The 16,509-nt window shown below is 33.2% G+C and overlaps 5 protein-coding genes across 12 annotated transcripts in view; all 5 read left to right on the plus strand.

Annotated features, from left to right (window-relative positions):
- Gad1 (glutamate decarboxylase) overlaps positions 1–5,109 on the plus strand; it is a 43,873-nt gene extending 38,764 nt beyond the window's left edge. For all 5 annotated transcript variants that reach the window (XM_070661176.1, XM_070661174.1, XM_070661173.1 and 2 more), the window contains one exon: positions 51–5,109. In XM_070661176.1, coding sequence (XP_070517277.1) covers positions 51–224 — 174 coding nt within the window. In that variant the 3' untranslated portion in view covers positions 225–5,109. The remainder of the gene's footprint in view (positions 1–50) is intronic.
- An 83-nt stretch (positions 5,110–5,192) lies between these two features.
- On the plus strand, positions 5,193–8,087 carry Faa (fumarylacetoacetate hydrolase). The gene is made up of 8 exons (XM_070661179.1): positions 5,193–5,708; positions 6,251–6,480; positions 6,565–6,705; positions 6,784–7,034; positions 7,115–7,321; positions 7,437–7,582; positions 7,665–7,782; positions 7,851–8,087. The coding sequence occupies exons 1-8, from the start codon at positions 5,625–5,627 to the stop codon at positions 7,925–7,927; spliced, it is 1,254 nt and encodes a 417-aa protein (XP_070517280.1). The 5' UTR covers positions 5,193–5,624; the 3' UTR covers positions 7,928–8,087.
- Positions 8,088–8,137: 50 nt separating this feature from the next.
- On the plus strand, positions 8,138–10,226 carry LOC139105198 (fas apoptotic inhibitory molecule 1). Its single transcript, XM_070661182.1, is given in 7 exon segments — positions 8,138–8,166; positions 8,168–8,248; positions 8,683–8,915; positions 9,008–9,133; positions 9,224–9,273; positions 9,386–9,580; positions 10,114–10,226. Coding segments are annotated over 6 exon segments (681 nt in total). The 3' UTR covers positions 9,548–9,580; positions 10,114–10,226.
- LOC139105197 (cilia- and flagella-associated protein 263) lies at positions 10,116–12,479 on the plus strand. Of its 3 annotated transcripts, XR_011546141.1 has the most exons (7): positions 10,116–10,236; positions 10,375–10,576; positions 10,652–10,888; positions 10,973–11,229; positions 11,287–11,486; positions 11,630–11,818; positions 12,400–12,479. XR_011546141.1 is itself a non-coding variant. In XM_070661180.1 (6 exons), the coding sequence occupies exons 1-6, from the start codon at positions 10,116–10,118 to the stop codon at positions 11,747–11,749; spliced, it is 1,137 nt and encodes a 378-aa protein (XP_070517281.1). In that variant the 3' UTR covers positions 11,750–12,148. The 3 variants fall into 3 exon arrangements, 2 of the variants coding, with proteins under 2 accessions (XP_070517281.1, XP_070517282.1); XM_070661180.1 differs by lacking the exon at positions 12,400–12,479 and having other exon boundaries at positions 11,630–12,148; XM_070661181.1 differs by lacking the exon at positions 12,400–12,479 and having other exon boundaries at positions 10,997–11,229; positions 11,630–12,142.
- A 433-nt stretch (positions 12,480–12,912) lies between these two features.
- Positions 12,913–16,347, plus strand: LOC139105194 (angiotensin-converting enzyme-like). Of its 2 annotated transcripts, none has more exons than XM_070661171.1 (13): positions 12,913–13,050; positions 13,190–13,327; positions 13,453–13,611; positions 13,790–13,889; positions 13,978–14,121; positions 14,227–14,530; positions 14,634–14,786; positions 14,890–15,014; positions 15,093–15,268; positions 15,352–15,512; positions 15,591–15,713; positions 15,810–15,994; positions 16,074–16,347. In XM_070661171.1, exons 1-13 carry the CDS (start codon positions 12,913–12,915, stop codon positions 16,190–16,192), a joined length of 2,025 nt encoding a protein of 674 aa, XP_070517272.1. In that variant the 3' UTR covers positions 16,193–16,347. The 2 variants fall into 2 exon arrangements, with proteins under 2 accessions (XP_070517272.1, XP_070517273.1); XM_070661172.1 differs by having other exon boundaries at positions 16,095–16,347.
- The last annotated feature ends 162 nt before the right edge of the window (positions 16,348–16,509 follow it).

Consider the following 16,509-nt stretch of genomic DNA (forward strand, 5'->3'; position numbering starts at 1 on the left):
AAGATCATCGAAGGTATTTTAGAGTAAGGGAGAATTATTTGTACTTGCAGATATGTCCAATTCTGAAGGGTCGCATGATGCAGGCTGGGACATTGATGGTCGGGTACCAACCGGACGATCGGCGGCCGAATTTCTTTAGGAACATTATTTCCAGCGCCGCAGTAACGGAGGCCGATATCGATTTTCTTCTGGCCGAGATGGATCGATTGGGCCACGACTTGTAAGAATTCTGTCCACATATTCATTAATCGTACGATGTGCAGAAATTAGCCGACTGGTACACGCGTTTTTGGCGACATCGCATTCGCAAAATTTGTCTGGGTGTATTATTATTATTTTTTTATTTATTTTTTTTTTTGCGACATGTTTCTAAAAAGATTAGAAATTGGAGACTCGGGTCACAAATTCAGAATCACCAATACGTAAGATATACGGTGCTTAGGCGGTTTTAATGTTACGATAGAAGAAAACGTCAGTATCGATTCCCGATTTTATTTCTTCCAAGTTATTTCTTTTTTTCCAGATACTTATTACATTTTAATGACGATTCGTTATTAATTTTGTTTTAAGAACGGTTTTAATGAGATGGTTTTTATTGACTAATTAAAAGAATTTTAAAAACTTTATATTTTAATTAAAATAAATCGATGTGCTGTATTTTATTAGTACGTCGAAAGGGAATATTTAATTTCGATCTCATTATCGAACGGAAGAGAAAGCGATGATGTTAGTAAAGAATCGATGTGTAGTTGAATGCTTCTTTATTCTGACCAGTTTTCAGCAGCTACCTGCACGTCGAGATATATGTAGTACATAAGTTTTCTAGATTAACGAAATACACGGCATATCCAAAGAAAAAAAACGAAGTTGAATGAATCAAGTTACAAAGTTAATAACGCTTCCGGCCGTAAGCTACGCAGATTCGTTATTTTTTGCTGTTCGATAATAATTAAAATCATTAATGAAGATATCAATCGTTCATTAATTGAAGCAATAATGATAACGTACATCCGCTCTCCAATTAAAACATTGAAAGGTTTTCATCTGAAAACGCGGATTAAAATATTAGTCAAAATTAGTATAATTTTACGAGCAATTTATTAAATTAGTTTCGAAGGATTTAGATATAAAGTTACGAATGTGTTGACTATTATACATAAAACTTGTTAACAATTTTTATATAATTTATTAGAAGATTCTACAATTTATTATGTGTTATTAGCTTCTATTAATTTTTTTTTTGTCTTAATAATTATCTCGAATATTTCTGAGACTATTAATAGCTTTAATAACTTGATTACAGTTACGTGATTAACTTTGCTCGTCGACTTGTTGAAAATGATAAAAGTTATATTAATTGTGCAAAAAAATCTAGATTTGAATTCAAGTATATTTAAACATATTTATCGCAATTTAATCAGAATCTGCAGTTTGTCCATAATATACTAAAACGAAAGCAACATTTTTGGACAATGTAAAAATTCCAGTTAGAGTGTAAATTATAAACGCTGTAGCTAATCTGTCGGAGCTTAGGTGTTGCTCTGTCCCCATTGTGCGATTTGCAACGAATCGTCAGCCGCGACAGCTACGAGAATAGAAGATTTTTATCCCCGTGGCGTTAGGGATAGATAGCGCGTATATTACTTTTCATAGCAGATATATTTATTACCGAGCGTTATTCCGTTGGGATATTAACGAAGTTTATAATTTATCAATCGTTCGCAAAGATAACGTTACGAGAGATGGACTTCATCTGTTATATACAAAAAAAATATATATGTATATTATAATTTGCCGTTAATCAATTCAAATCGAAAGGAGAGTACTAATATATATTTAATATAGATATATATATACATATAAAGTATAAATATATAAATATATCAAAGCATATATTATATATATTTAGTGTTGAAGTTTTAAGAATTCAATACACAAACCCATGAAAGTACACGCTTTTTCGAATATTCGTGCGAATGGTTGTCGTTTATGATCAGTTCGTTGATTCTGTTAGAAAATCGGTCGTTTCATTCGAACGCCACGAACGTACTATTGAAAGTAATGATTGCACGTCACAATCGTGAATTGCAACAATCATTTTCAATATTTTAAATCTCGCGTTGATCCTCGAAAAAAAAAAAAAAAAGAAAATAAAGAGTAATTTTCCGTACAATATTAATTATGTAGTATCAATTATAACTTTTGTTTTTTTTTTTTTTTTTATATTCGTGATCGTTATTTCACATTATATTAATGATTGCATAACGTATATTATACAGACACAGTGGACTTATTATTACGAATCACATTTCGATTCGTTTAACACTTACAATAAAACAATTCAATAGATTTCGATTCACTCGCCAATACGGAATAACAGAAAAAGATATTTAAAGTAAGTAATATGAAAATATCTAGATGTAATTATACAAGAATTATAAGTGTATTTATGTACACCGTGCATCTTCAGATTACATCACGATTTAAACCGCGTCTCCTCTTTACTTAGTCGACGGACTGATTTGCTATGGCACTTATTGTTAGTTACAATTGAAAATGAATATATTTGAATGGGAAAGCGCAGCTAGTGCCGGGATTAAATTGATACGTTATCAATCGAAGTAGAAAGCAATCAATAATATCCCATACGTGAAATTTAATGCAGAAGAATATTTTTAATCCCACGTACTTAACTGGAAGCTCTTGGCTGATGGATCACAGCGGGTGATGTCAATTCAACTTGAAGTGTTTGTAATATGTAAAATATGAAGCGCATTATATATACCTGCTGAACTCTGTCTCAACGAAACAAATAACGACAAAATTGATTAATAATTCTGAACAAAGAGCATCGTTCCCGAGTGGAAATTGATTTCCACCGTTACCTAATAATTAATCAGCCAATTCGTGGCCGTCTAGCAAAATTGTCCAGCAACGAGCCAGAAATGTAACGTTCGAATCGTCCAAGTATCACGCAATTATTTCTAATTAATGACGAGCTAGATGTCTAAGAAATGTCTATGAAAAAGCTAGATGTCTAAACGTTTTTCGCCGCGTAACTAGTCTACTGTTCGTTATGGTTTATCTAACACGTGCTCGACTGCGGAAACCGTCGGGCCCGACGATCGTTGCGGTAGTTTGAGTACGTGCGTGTGTTTATATCAGCCGGCAGTTTTCGCATTCCAAGTTCGCAAGGTGGAGAACGCGCGGGCAGAGGACGGCGAAAACTGGATTGCCCGTCGAATTCGGCAGTCGAATTTTGCGTAAGGTCAGAACACAACAGTAAACAAGTACGCGGTGAAAAAAGTTTAGATGTCTATTCAGATAAATGGTCCTCCGCGCTGGACGATGACTAGACGATCGATACTAGACGGATTTTGTTTCTTTCTTTTTTTTTTTTTAATGACAACTTTATTTTTCGAAGTCAGTGCGCGATCTAATTACTAGCAGAAAATCAGATTAGCTAGGTAAATTTCTACTCGGGTTTTTTAAAGCATATATATATATTTTTTTTTTTTTAATAAAAAGATATGTTATTGTGCATAAAAGCATCAAAATTTGTGTAAAACAAACAGCTCCTTGTTAATTATTTTTTGCAATAAATTTACGGAATTAAACCGTATTTGTATTTTGATGCAAAGTTCAAGCAATTCCATTTGCAATCACTGTGCGCCGGAGAAAGGACAAAATGTATTTTTTGAAGAGAAAAATGAATTAAACTATTCATCTGACCAGTAAATCGATACCTGTAAAGAAGATCTCTATCGAATCATTGTTAATTATTATTCATAATTCTATCAGCGTTGCGAGTTTTTTTAGACATAGTCGTTGGTACTGCCGACATAGTAATCAATACTACTCACGAACGAATCTCTCGTAATTAAAAAACGTCTTATTGATTCCCGTGTAAATGATCGATTTTTTAAGCAAAGAGTGATATATTTGTACGGAAAGTGTATACTCGTCCCTGTAGACTCCCGATCGTTTAATTTGCTCCCGTATAATTAGCAGATGTATTAACGCGTTAGCCCCTGCAAAGGTTTTCTCCGAGATGTGCAAAACATCTTTGCACGTTCCCGCGGCCGAAGTAAAACGAATATTAGCAATAGTATTAACATAGCGAGGTAATAAAATAATATTGATTAGGTTAATAAAAGCAGCTTGTACAATTAAAATTTTAGAGCTGCATATCTTGCATTAAGTTTTCGGAGATAATTAATAAATCGTGTTAGAAAGTTTGTATATAAAATGCCATTTAAATGCGTGTAAATACTTTAATATATTATTGGCGCGATATAATAATTTTTTAATATAAACTTTATTTTTTTTTAAATTAAATTCCATTTAACTTTTCTTTTTTTTTTATGTATTATGCACATTTATAAAGACGCACTGCACAGTTTACATTTTCTTGCTCTTCCTGCGCTTTGCTTTAATATTAATATATGTTGCATTGCACGTATCGAATTCTGATCTAACGTTACGTTTAAAGCACCAAATCGGCGATACTTATCGGTCTGTTTTGCCCATCTTCGACGTCGACAGTCTACATCGACGAGAAATACGTATGTATGTAATAAAAAAAAAAACCTCGAACAACTCATTTACGTCGATTATGTTAACGGAGTAGAACGTTCTGTCTGTCGTTCCGACAAACGGTGATCGGTATAATAAAGTTTACTTTGCCGGCGATTTATCGCGCCGACCTTAGACGATCGTCGATCTCGTTAATTATTAGTCTAATTATTAGTCTAAGTTGGTAAAGAGACGAAAGCAACAACAAAGTCCCATGTCTTCCAAACGATGAGAGTATTGATTAGCATTTAGCGTGAGAAACACCTCGAGATACTTTCGGGGAGAAAGCTGTCCTTGTATACTGTAATGAGAAATACATTTATATATATACATATATACATAGAGAAAAAAAATATATATATGTACATGCGTGTGCATAAAATGTCGTTGATATGTGAACGAGAAGCGAAAGTTAAGAGTGTGCGCGGCGATGTAGAGATATTTGCTGGCACATAACTATGTTGTTCGAATACCGCCTAATTGCCCTTATTATCCACTGTATATCAATGTCTAATAAACTGCTGTTATCCCAAATTATCGATACGCACATTGTCCCCCTGCGTTTCTCCTTTCTTCGGAGATAAGATTAAGACTCGCGCATTAAATGTACATACAATATTTCTCAACATAAATTTTATGTAAATGTTTCAGTGAGTTCAAAAAAAAAAAAAGAAGAAGAAAAAGAAATAACTTAACGTCAAGACAGTTCATTTCAGATTGATATAAAGGAAAGGAAAATTAATAAATCGAGATAAACACGCTAGAACACACACGTGTTACGCAACGTAAAAATTCCGTTGCATCTGGCGTGATAAACCTAGCCGATTGAGAATCAAAGCAACGATAAAAACGACCGGTGGAATGGTCCTCGCTGCATTAATGTACGGAACTAGTTTAACCAGAGGCTAGGCAGTCCCGAGCTCGGTAAACAGGTGTATAAATTATTTCCCATCCCAGTCGGGATTTCGACGCTATCGGACCGTCGTCGGCAGTATACGCTTCGAAGACCAGCCGGCTGAGCCAAGCAGTTCGTCGCGACAGCTGTAACCATGAAGTCCTTCATCGATTACTCGGCATCTTGTGACTTTCCGATTGAAAATCTACCGTACGGGATCTTCTCCGTTAAAGACAAGGTAGGCAAGACCGAACTACGTTGCGGATCGCGAAAAAAATAGTCGCGCCACGTCGTGTGACTTTGTTATTATTGAATATAAATTAGGCATTTTTTATTTTATTTGGAATTTAAGAAATTATATTGTATGTCGCGATGAGGTATACGTAGCAGTTCCTTGCAATCTTTTGTAATGTTTCTGAGGTTAATAGAAATATTACATAATATCGAGTATGAATTGTGTATTGTATATTCCTTTGAAATGTATGTGAAAGAGTGGAATGTATGGGCTCTATTCTCGGTTACGTTCAACGCCGTCTGGTAGAAATATTTTTGTGGTTTTATCGCTTGGTATGTCGTTATCGTTCGATGGTTTTAACTCCGTCTTTATCTTGAATTATCAGTAAATTACAATTTTTTTTTTGAAATATTAAAAAAGTACTTGTTTTTCGAGGTTTTTTTAAAAAGCAAGAATTAAAGTAATATTTTATTAATTTATTTGTAATAAATACACTATTTGTATATTTACATATGTATAACATACATTTATTGACGATATTTCAGCCAGAGAAAAAAATAGGAGTGGCGATTGGCGACAAAATTTTAAATTTAGCTGCTATTGCAAATTATTTCGATGGGCCACTGCTGAAAAATAAACAGGATGTATTTCGTCGCGATTGTTTGAACGATTTTATGTCACTTGGGAGACCAGCTTGGCTAGAAGCAAGAGCGAAACTTCAAGAGCTGCTTTCAGCCAGTAATTCCACTTTGCAGGATCCAGAAATCCGCTCTGAGTAAGTTATCAATAATCAAAATTTAATTATAATAATTTTATAATTTTTTTTAACCACATTGTAACTATGTTAAATTTTTTTTAGGATTTTTGTCGCACAGAAAGATGCTGTAATGCATTTGCCAGCAAAGATTGGAGATTATACCGATTTTTATTCATCTCTTAATCATGCAACGAATGTCGGCATTATGTTTCGAGGCAAAGAAAATCCATTACTGCCGAATTGGTAATTAAAAAGAAAAGTATTATTATGTATACTTTAAAAATTGTGGAAATAAGTAATCACGTGTGTATATGTATGTAGGAAATACTTGCCTGTCGGCTATCACGGAAGAGCAAGTTCCGTTGTCGCATCAGGCACACCCATAAGAAGACCGTGTGGTCAAACGCTTCCGGTTGAAGGTGCAGCACCTGTTTTTGGGCCAAGTAGACTAATGGATTTCGAGCTCGAAGTTGCCTTTTTCGTTGGGCCACCTACAAATCTCGGCGATACTGTTCCAGCTTCTAAAGCATACGATCACATATTTGGAATGGTTTTGATGAACGATTGGAGCGGTACGATACGATTTGAAATATTTATGTTTTAATTAATTTAAATAAATACTATTGTAATTCTTTTTTTTTTTTCTTTGTAGCTCGCGACGTACAAAAATTTGAGTACGTTCCGTTGGGACCATTTGGCTCGAAAAATTTAGGAACCACGATATCTCCGTGGATCGTTACAATGGAAGCTCTAGAGCCTTTCAAGGTGCCAAATATGACTCAAGATCCAGAACCATTTCCATATTTGAAACATGACGAATCGTGTAACTTTGATATTAAATTAGAAGTTGATCTTAAAAGTGAGTTGACATTTTTAAATTATTTTTGTCATATTAATTATTTTTGTATCTTATTTTGTACATAATTAATATTGTTTGTAGAATTTCTTTTAACATGTAGTTTCTTTTTTTTTAGGTCCAAGTGGTGTAGTCACAACGATATGCCGGAGCAATTTCAAATACATGTACTGGACTCCGCAACAACAATTAGCACACCATACTGTTACGGGTTGTAATATTAATCCCGGCGATTTAATGGGTTCCGGGACTATAAGTGGAAACGTACGTTTAAATATTGCTATTATTATTTGAGTTGACTATTTTTTTTTACAATTACACGTATCCAATTATAAAATATTTATAGACAACTGATTCTTACGGATCTATGCTGGAATTAAGCTGGAAAGGCACGCATCCTATTCCTTTAAAAGACGGTACTACAAGAAAATTTCTTCAAGACAATGATGAAGTAACTATTCGCGGTAAGTAAATAAATGTTTGCGTACACACACACACATGCAAATAAAATTATATAACTATTTATTTCTAGGGTATTGTGTTGGAGACGGCTATAGAATTGGTTTTGGATCTTGTTCGGGTAAATTGTTGCCCGCTAACACAAAGTGAAATTAAAATAGATTAAAATTGTCTAGACATATTATACTATCTTTACTATATTTTATTATTAAGAATTAACGCATTTTTTACTATGTATTTCTTTTAGTTTATTACAAATTTACTAATAAGGAAATAAAAAAAAAAGCATTGACATTTGATATTAATTTAATATTGTATACAGTTTATTGTATTACACTCCACGAAAAAACATTATGTGGTATGACGTATGAAATAACTCGATTATTGATTGAGAATAGTCGCGCTGAGGTCGATCAATAAGGAGGCCAGTACAGGTGCAGGCAGTAGAAACATGGCAGGCGTTCTACTTCGGTGAGCAAAACACATGTATCTAAACTATGAAAACATTTCTATTTTTTAAGTATTATGTAATATATAAATTACTTTAGTCTGTCGCAATAATGATCGATATAATTTATTCCACAAACGTGAGATATACAGTCTCAAGACCTAACATTACACTTACATTTGTATTTCCACTAATGATCGCCATGGCAATGCGAAATATGCAATTACTTTATTCATTTATAAAGAAGCGTGTGAATACATACACACCTTTCAGTACTTTTGCTACTTGATTTTAATTGTACGTAATAACGTATCGATCGTTATAAACGCCATTTGTTTTGCAATACTTTACATTTAACATTACTATACTGTATTAATTTTAATTAATTATTTGATGTATCTTTTAATACTGTGTTTTAATGTACTTTAATATATTTTATATTTAAATATCTACTCAGGAGTCTTCACAATTTAGAAACATCAGGGAACGAACCTACTGCCAAATGGACAGTTCCTTTGAGCGACGGGAACCATGTGGTGGAGTTCGAACATGGAACTGCAACAGGCCGACGTGTGGTAAAAATCGATGGCAACGTTATAGTTCATAGAGATTGGATGTTTCGTCTAGTCGGCGATGAAGTGTTTATGTTTAATAACGCCAAATTCGTGATCAGAGTCGATCCGATGCCAGGTAGGATCTCATTGTCGTTTTTGCGAGATAATTAATTTCCTTTTTATTAAATATTTTATTATTTTGCTACAAATTGTATTGTAATTAAACAGGTTTGAAATATTCTTACTCTTTGTGGGTGAACGGAAAAAGTTACAAACAATTTGTGCAGTCACAGTCTAAAGTGCTGGAGACATGGTTGGCCAAAGTTGGGAATGATGAATACAGAGTCGTGCTAGGTATTATTTAATTAATTAATAAAATATAAAAAAGTAAAAGAATTAATTATTTAATTGAAATCATTGATTTGTATTTCGTTATATTTTCAGATAAACATGCTCATAGCGTTTGGGTGAATGGAAAGGAAGTGGAAGTTGAGGTAATTATACTACATAAATATAATATATGTTATTTATATATTTAATTTTATAATGGTTCTGTTTTAATTACTTGGTACCAAATACACGAATTAAATTGCGATCTGTATGTAGAACGAATTTATGGACGGTGGTGCAGAAATTATATTCTCTGTTGGCGATTTACCGGCCACTATCAGATCTTACAGTTCAGAACAAAAAGAAGTTGGAATTGCGTACGTTTTGTACATCAACGATGTTGAAATACAGCAAGAAACTTTGCTGGAAGAATCTTAAATGCATCTTGTGTGTGACTTGCCTTTGACTGAGGTAGATTTTTCGTGTTTGATATATTATTAAACTAATACACATTATTAACAATCGTAAATTAGATGATAATTAATTACTAAATAATTACACAAACGTGTAGACACTGATATTTGAAAGTGTGTTATTCTTGTAATAAAATTAAGTTTATCACTGTCGAACGTGCCTTGTATAAATTTGTGTTTATTTTTAAAATGGATAAAAATCTTAATTACAATGTATTTTATTTATCTGAAGGTAGCCATAGAGTTTAATTACCTTCTTATTTATGTGACATATAATGAAATTGCTTAAATGCAAACACACATATTATAAAATATTAATAAAATATTTTTAATTAAATACTTAAATTTAAATCATTATATAAGATTAAAACTGAAGATTAATTTTGAAAATATGTTACAACAAAGTGTCTTTAGCATTGAATCTCTATTTTCACTTTTTAAACAAAGTTAATTTTGTTATAACAAAAGTAAGAAAGTGTGCGATGTGATTATATTTTAAAAATTAGAAAAAAAAACTTTTTCGATCTTTAGACATGACGGAAATAGAATTACGACAAGCGCTTAAAAATATAGAAGACTCAAATCTACTCCTGAGGTTAGAAAATGACATTTTTGAACGATATCTCGCGCGTCGAGATCCTGGAAGTCTTCAAAGTAACTTTTTCATTTAACATTTATATATTTTTATGTTTTCTTAAATATCTCGTACTCATATTTTAAATTGAAAAAAATTCTCTTGCAAATGTATTAGCGTTAATGTTATTTTATTTCATGGTATTGCACTTTGTTCAGAAATAGCGCAAATCTTAGAAACCGCTAAGCGTATACAAAAAATCGCGCTTCAACACGTTCGCACAACGTCCGTTATAAGTGCAACCGGAAATCTCGTGAGTGTCTCCGACAAGGAATCAGTGAGCGTCGCCAACGTGCAATCCGGAAGTCAACACGTCACGCCAAGTCTTTTAACAGCTGAAACACCAACGGGAGAAGCAAAGTCTGTTTGCCACACATTAAAATCTCTGTTACATCTTCTTCAATTATAATTTTTATATTTTCTGCTTAATTACAGAATTCCATTTGTATATCGTATCGAAATGGTGAACACCGAAATTCGGGAATTGAAGAGAGCAATAATAAAGTTTGAACAAACTTTTGTAAAGAGAAGGATACATTTGCGAGCCCAATTGGAAGAGAATCAGATCAGCATTCACGAAATTTGTAAAAGTAGAGAAGACTTTGAAGAAAACGTTGTACAGAAAGGCTTTGATAGTATTACAGGGAAAATGTCAGCTGATAAGTTCATCAGGTATTATAACAATCTTTACATTGATTATTTCATAATTATATGTGCAAATAGTAACGTTAATTGATAACTATTTAGATTTAATAGAAGGAATTTATTTTTATCACGTAGATTTATAGAAGAGTGGTTGAAAACAATAGATATCGTGACGGAAAAGATCAGATTGAAAGTGGCTACCATTAAGTGTCAGATAAGGAAAGTTACATTGCAGTTAAATCAGAGGAAAGAAGTGGGCGAGGCTCTACGCGCCGTAGATTTCGAACAATTGAGGATAGAGAATCGAATTTGCGTGCAAAAAATTGATGAAAAAAATCAGCATCTGCTCGAAATGAAGAAAATCGCTGGTAAGAAATGGGTATTTGATAATTTTTCCGGTGTATAAATTACAGAATTTTCCACAGGTCGCTACAGCATCGCGTTGAGCAAGCACAAAGAAAAAGTCGAAGGCTTGATATTAACGATGAATGAAGTAAAAACCAAAATTGTTTCCAAAAGTCAGGAGCTCGTGAAACTGCAATCGGAACAAATTGCGACGAAGGCTGAAATAAAGAAGACGGAAAAACGGATTAAATCAATGACGGTGTTAATGAATAAATTTAAGGTGTCATTTTTTTTGCGTTTGTTCGTAATATAATATATTGTAATATATTGAGTTTTAACATTAGTTATTTATAGAGAATTTTTTCCCAGAAGAATATTTAATTTTATTATATTTTTTACAACTGTATATATTTATAATTGTAGGTTCCGAATGCCGTGGAGTTTATTAAAATGCGCATGAAACTACAGGAGCTGCAAAGAATTCGCAAACAATTAAGCAGGCAAAGAGACATTCAGCGAGCAGCAATTAAGTTTCGAAAATAATTAAAAGACGTATCGTCAGTATGACAGGAATATCTGCATACTTAAACAATATTTGATATGTTAATTAAGGTAATAATTTATTTTATTTTTTGAAAAGAAAAAAAATCAAAGCGCTTGATATCTACTCTTTTTATCGTCGACTCAAATTATAAAGTAATGGACACAATTATATAAAATCTCGAAGATACAATGTGTCGCTTTACTTTTCTACCGTAGAAAATAGATCGGTACCGTTACGAGAAATATTCCGACAGTTGCGTACAGACGGCAGATTAACATTTTTACAAACTTACACTAAAGAGACCGCTGCGTATTTTTCTATTTTATTAAAAAAAAATCTTAAGCCAAAGAAATTGAAAGCTAATATTTGCCTATACAATGCACGTGCATACACATTTGTATTCCACCGTTTATGAAATAACACATACAGTTTGTGGAGATAAAAATAGTAATGTTGAAACCACCGATATTTTAGCGCGAAGGTGACGCGAAACAATGAAAAGTATTACGATTAATTATTCCGGCACACATTTAACCAAGCAATTACGAAGTTAAATGTATGTAGAAAGATTTTGGCGTGTGCTGCGATGCGTTAGGTAGTTACGCTTCACGCACCGATAGTGCCTGTCCCTTCCTCTTTTTGCCCGCAGAATATCCGTCCTGGAAAGGCCCATCTCTCTTTCTGCCACGATTCAGTTTTGCCGCGACGACAGCATCGAGCCTTGGTTCTTTGATTCAGCTGTCGAACGACTAGCTGATCGATCGCCGTGCTAAAATATACATTTAAAGAACATCACGTTTGCCTATAACCGTTATAGGTGTTCACGTAACATGATGTCATTTGTAATCATTCGACTTTACTTAAACTTTCGACGTAACGTTACCCGAGCTTGATGAATCACAGCTTATGGTTGTTGCTAGGAACGGCGTAAGGCTTCACGTTATGTAACTTGCATCGCGAGATTATTCTCTTATTATGTAATTCGAATGTGAAACAATCGGTATCAGCGTATTGGTGTAATTAAAAACTTTAAATAATGTTTTAAACACTTTAAATGGCATACTTAAATATTTAATTGTTCGCGCGCACTTCTTTGAGTCAACGCTGTGCTGATCCCAGCGAATTATATAATATTCTTCTTGAGAATGAAAAGCATCCTAAAATGTACGCAACGAAATTCGTCATATCGTCTATTGGTACGACGATGAATTTGCCGCAAAGAATGACGACAGTAGGGATTCGAAATTTCATCTTCTTCGTCGTTCTGCTGCACGGAAAGTCGTACGGAAGATATTTGGAGGTAAGAATGAATTCTCGTCTCACAGTTCTATCGTGAAAATGATTTTCGACGACATCCGAGAGAAGATGTAGCTTGTGTTTCGACGTGCGTTACATCGTTGTTAAGTTCTAAACTTCTTTTTTTCTTTTTTTTATTGAAGGGTCTCAACATGAATTTAGGAGATGCTCTTTTATTTCTCAGAGAATATGATAGTGCAGCTTCATTAATGTGCACAAGGGTAACGATAGCTCAGTGGAACTTTGTGACAAACGTTACTGACGCAAATCATCAAAAAATGGTATGGCAAATTTTTTTTTATTTATACAAAATTATGCGACAGAAATGCCTATTATATATTTTTTAATATTTATATTGTATAACACTTTGCGATTATTTTTGTTTAATGCGCGATGTAATAACTAGGTGGACGAGCAAACATTAAAATTAAAATTTGAAAGGGCTTCTTGGCGAAAAGCGATTACTTTTGCTTGGAGCCAAATACCAGATCCTTTAGCCAGAAGAGAATTAAAAATGATAGCTACGAGAGGTCGAAGTGCTTTGATCGACGATAAGTTTAATGAGGTTGATAAGTATTTATAATTAAAGTAACATTAATTTAAAATTCTACAATCACCATATAATAATTAAATTATTTGCGTATAATGTAAAATTTATATAAATAATTTTTAATTAATATAAAATTTATGACCACGTTTATTACTCTTTCTACTTATGTACAATAAATTAATTTAATTTTTAGATACATCGTTTAATAACAGAGATGAAAGAGATTTATGTTAAAGCCAGAGTATGCCCGTACAAACAGATTGATGGCGAATGTAATTTGAGTTTGGATCACGGTGAGTTAATTAATTTAAATTATTGTATATATAATATATAGACGAGAAATTATATTCGCTTTTATTAATGAGCATAAATTATTTTCAGATTTAAATAAAATAATGGCACAGTCAAAGGACTACGACGAACTGTTGCATTATTGGAACGCCTGGCACGAGACAATTGGTCCACAACTACAAAACAGATATTTGAGATACGTTCAATTGGCAAATCGAGCAGCAAAGCTAAATGGTATAGAAACGTTTGATTTCAAATGTATTTTGTTACATAAATTAATTTAAAGTATTTAAAGGTGCGTAGCTTTATGCGAAACTGATAAAACATTTCTTGCGAAAGGTTTTGCCGATGCTGGTGATCAGATGAGAGAACTGTTTGAGGACGAATGTTTTCAACAAAATATAGCGGAGATTATGTCAGCCATAACTCCGCTCTACAAAAATCTTTTTACGTATGTGCGGTCAAAATTAATGGAGAGATACGGCGACAGAATACGAAAGAATGGACCGTTACCGGCGCACATCTTAGGAGACATGTGGGCACAAAATTGGGAAAATCTCTTCGAGTTAGTGCAACCATATCCCGCAAACAGAAGGCTCGACGTTACTTTAAATATGATGATTCAGGGTATAACTCCAATGCGGTATGTTTTCGTGCTATTAAAAAAAAAAAAAAGAAATAGTTTTAAGTAAATTTATAATTAATTTTCTAAAAAGAAACTTTTTGTTAATGGAAATTTTTTTTAGGATGTTCCAAATAGCGGAAGAGTTCTTTACCTCGCTTGGAATGAAGCCGATGCCACCGGAATTCTGGAAGTTCTCGATATTCGAAAAGCCGATTGACAGAGATATTAAATGCACTCCCAGCGCATGGGATTTTTGTAATAAAATTGATTACAGGTGTTTTTACTTGTTATTATTTAAAAAGAAAAATTAATTTTAATGTATCTTTCTGTGTTATGTCGAATAATAGAATCCTTTAAAAAATTTTATATAATCGCAGAATAAAACAGTGTACGAGAGTTACCATGGAAGATCTACTTTCCACTCATTATGAAATGGCACATTTACAGTACTATTTGCAATACAAAGACCATCCGCTACTATTTCGAAACGAGGCGATGCCAGGTATATTTCGTTCACTCATCTATTATTATCAAGTCTATCTTATAAAATCGTACGTTCTAAGAATTGTTTTTTAATCAGGATTCCATGAAGCTGTCAGCGACGCAATTGGCTTATCCATTTTTACACCTCAACACCTGCACAAAATTGGATTGCACAATAATTTAACGCAAGATTACGATAGTAGCATAAATTTTCTCATGTTAATGGCTCTTCGCAAAGTGGCTTATATGCCATTTGCCTACATAATCGATCGGGTGAATAATAATAAATGCAAGAGTAAGTAATTAAGTAATATAAATTGCACACACTAATTTTCTTTTTTTTCTTTTTCTTTAAGTGGAGATGGCGCGTCTTTAGCGACGGTGTCGAAAATATGACAGCACATTGGTGGGAATTAAGATTTCAATACCAAGGCATTGTCCCGCCTGTTCCCAGATTCGAAAGAAATTTTGATCCAGCGGCAAAGTATCACATCCCAGCAGACAGTCCTTACGACAAGTACAAACGCAATTAATATATTACACGTATTTTATTAAAAAGAAAAATCTTTATTACTTTTACTACTTTAATTTTCAGATATTTTGTTAGCGTTGTTCTACAGTTTCAATTGTTCCAATCTCTGTGCGAGATTTCTGGCCACACTGGCGATTTGCACACCTGCGATCTTTACAGATCGCGAGAAGCGGGTCGGCTATTGTCGTACGTAGAGTTTCCAGAAATTTTAATAAACGATCTGATTAACAATTAACATTCTCTAAATATCTCGCGAGCTAAATGAGATTTTTATATTTGCAGAGATGTTCTGTCAACTGGAGCTTCCAGACCGTGGCAAGATGTTGTCAGGCAAATGACGAGAGGTAGAACGAACAGAATAGATGCCGGTGCCATGCTCAAATATTTTGAGCCTTTGAACGCATGGTTGAAACGACAGAACGAGATGCAAACCGTGATCGGATGGACTACGAATCGTAATGAGAAAGGTTGGTTTGCCAGAAATAATGTTTAAATAATTGTAAAGGCCGTTCAGGTAAAAGTGCAAATGGTACCTTATGAAAATAGGAATTTTTCATTTTGTTTCAGCATTTTTCGCTCAATGGCACGAAAACAGTGCTCGCAGAATCGAGTTGTGGAATTTCTTCCCGTTGCTACTTGTAACTTGTACAATTTTTGTTTATTAATAATTATATACATATATTATATATTACGTCTGATAATTTAAAGTATTTATATTTACAAATTTATTTACATGTCATGTTATGTAGAAAAAGATTAATTTATCGTGTATTATAAGAGGTAGTTTATTGTAAAATAAATGTTCTTGCGTGCGTCTTAACTTATTGTTGCTTGTTCACAAGCTTTATTAAAAATAAAAAAAATTAATAAACTGCTTTTATAAATCTTTAAATATTATCTTTGATGATAATAGTATTTTTTATTTTTTTTTTTTTTTTGGTCAATTATGGCAATAATTTAAAAGTTAATTTAATCAATAATG

The sequence above is a fragment of the Cardiocondyla obscurior genome, linkage group LG08 (assembly GCF_019399895.1).
Source record: "Cardiocondyla obscurior isolate alpha-2009 linkage group LG08, Cobs3.1, whole genome shotgun sequence".
Taxonomy (NCBI): Eukaryota; Metazoa; Arthropoda; class Insecta; order Hymenoptera; family Formicidae; genus Cardiocondyla; species Cardiocondyla obscurior.

What these genes read in the sequence shown, in the direction of transcription:
- LOC139105197 (XM_070661180.1), top strand. Translation starts at nt 10,116, where the DNA reads ATGACGGAAATAGAATTACGACAAGCGCTTAAAAATATAGAAGACTCA. An exon ending in ACACCAACGGGAGAAGCAAA is followed by an intron (nt 10,577 to 10,651) that starts GTCTGTTTGCCA and finishes GCTTAATTACAG; the next exon opens with AATTCCATTTGTATATCGTA. An exon ending in TGTTAATGAATAAATTTAAG is followed by an intron (nt 11,487 to 11,629) that starts GTGTCATTTTTT and finishes TTATAATTGTAG; the next exon opens with GTTCCGAATGCCGTGGAGTT.
- Faa (XM_070661179.1), top strand. Translation starts at nt 5,625, where the DNA reads ATGAAGTCCTTCATCGATTACTCGGCATCTTGTGACTTTCCGATTGAA. An exon ending in CCGGGACTATAAGTGGAAAC is followed by an intron (nt 7,583 to 7,664) that starts GTACGTTTAAAT and finishes AAATATTTATAG; the next exon opens with ACAACTGATTCTTACGGATC. An exon ending in TGATGAAGTAACTATTCGCG is followed by an intron (nt 7,783 to 7,850) that starts GTAAGTAAATAA and finishes ATTTATTTCTAG; the next exon opens with GGTATTGTGTTGGAGACGGC.
- LOC139105194 (XM_070661171.1), top strand. Translation starts at nt 12,913, where the DNA reads ATGTACGCAACGAAATTCGTCATATCGTCTATTGGTACGACGATGAAT. An exon ending in CAGGGTATAACTCCAATGCG is followed by an intron (nt 14,531 to 14,633) that starts GTATGTTTTCGT and finishes AATTTTTTTTAG; the next exon opens with GATGTTCCAAATAGCGGAAG. An exon ending in TGTAATAAAATTGATTACAG is followed by an intron (nt 14,787 to 14,889) that starts GTGTTTTTACTT and finishes ATATAATCGCAG; the next exon opens with AATAAAACAGTGTACGAGAG.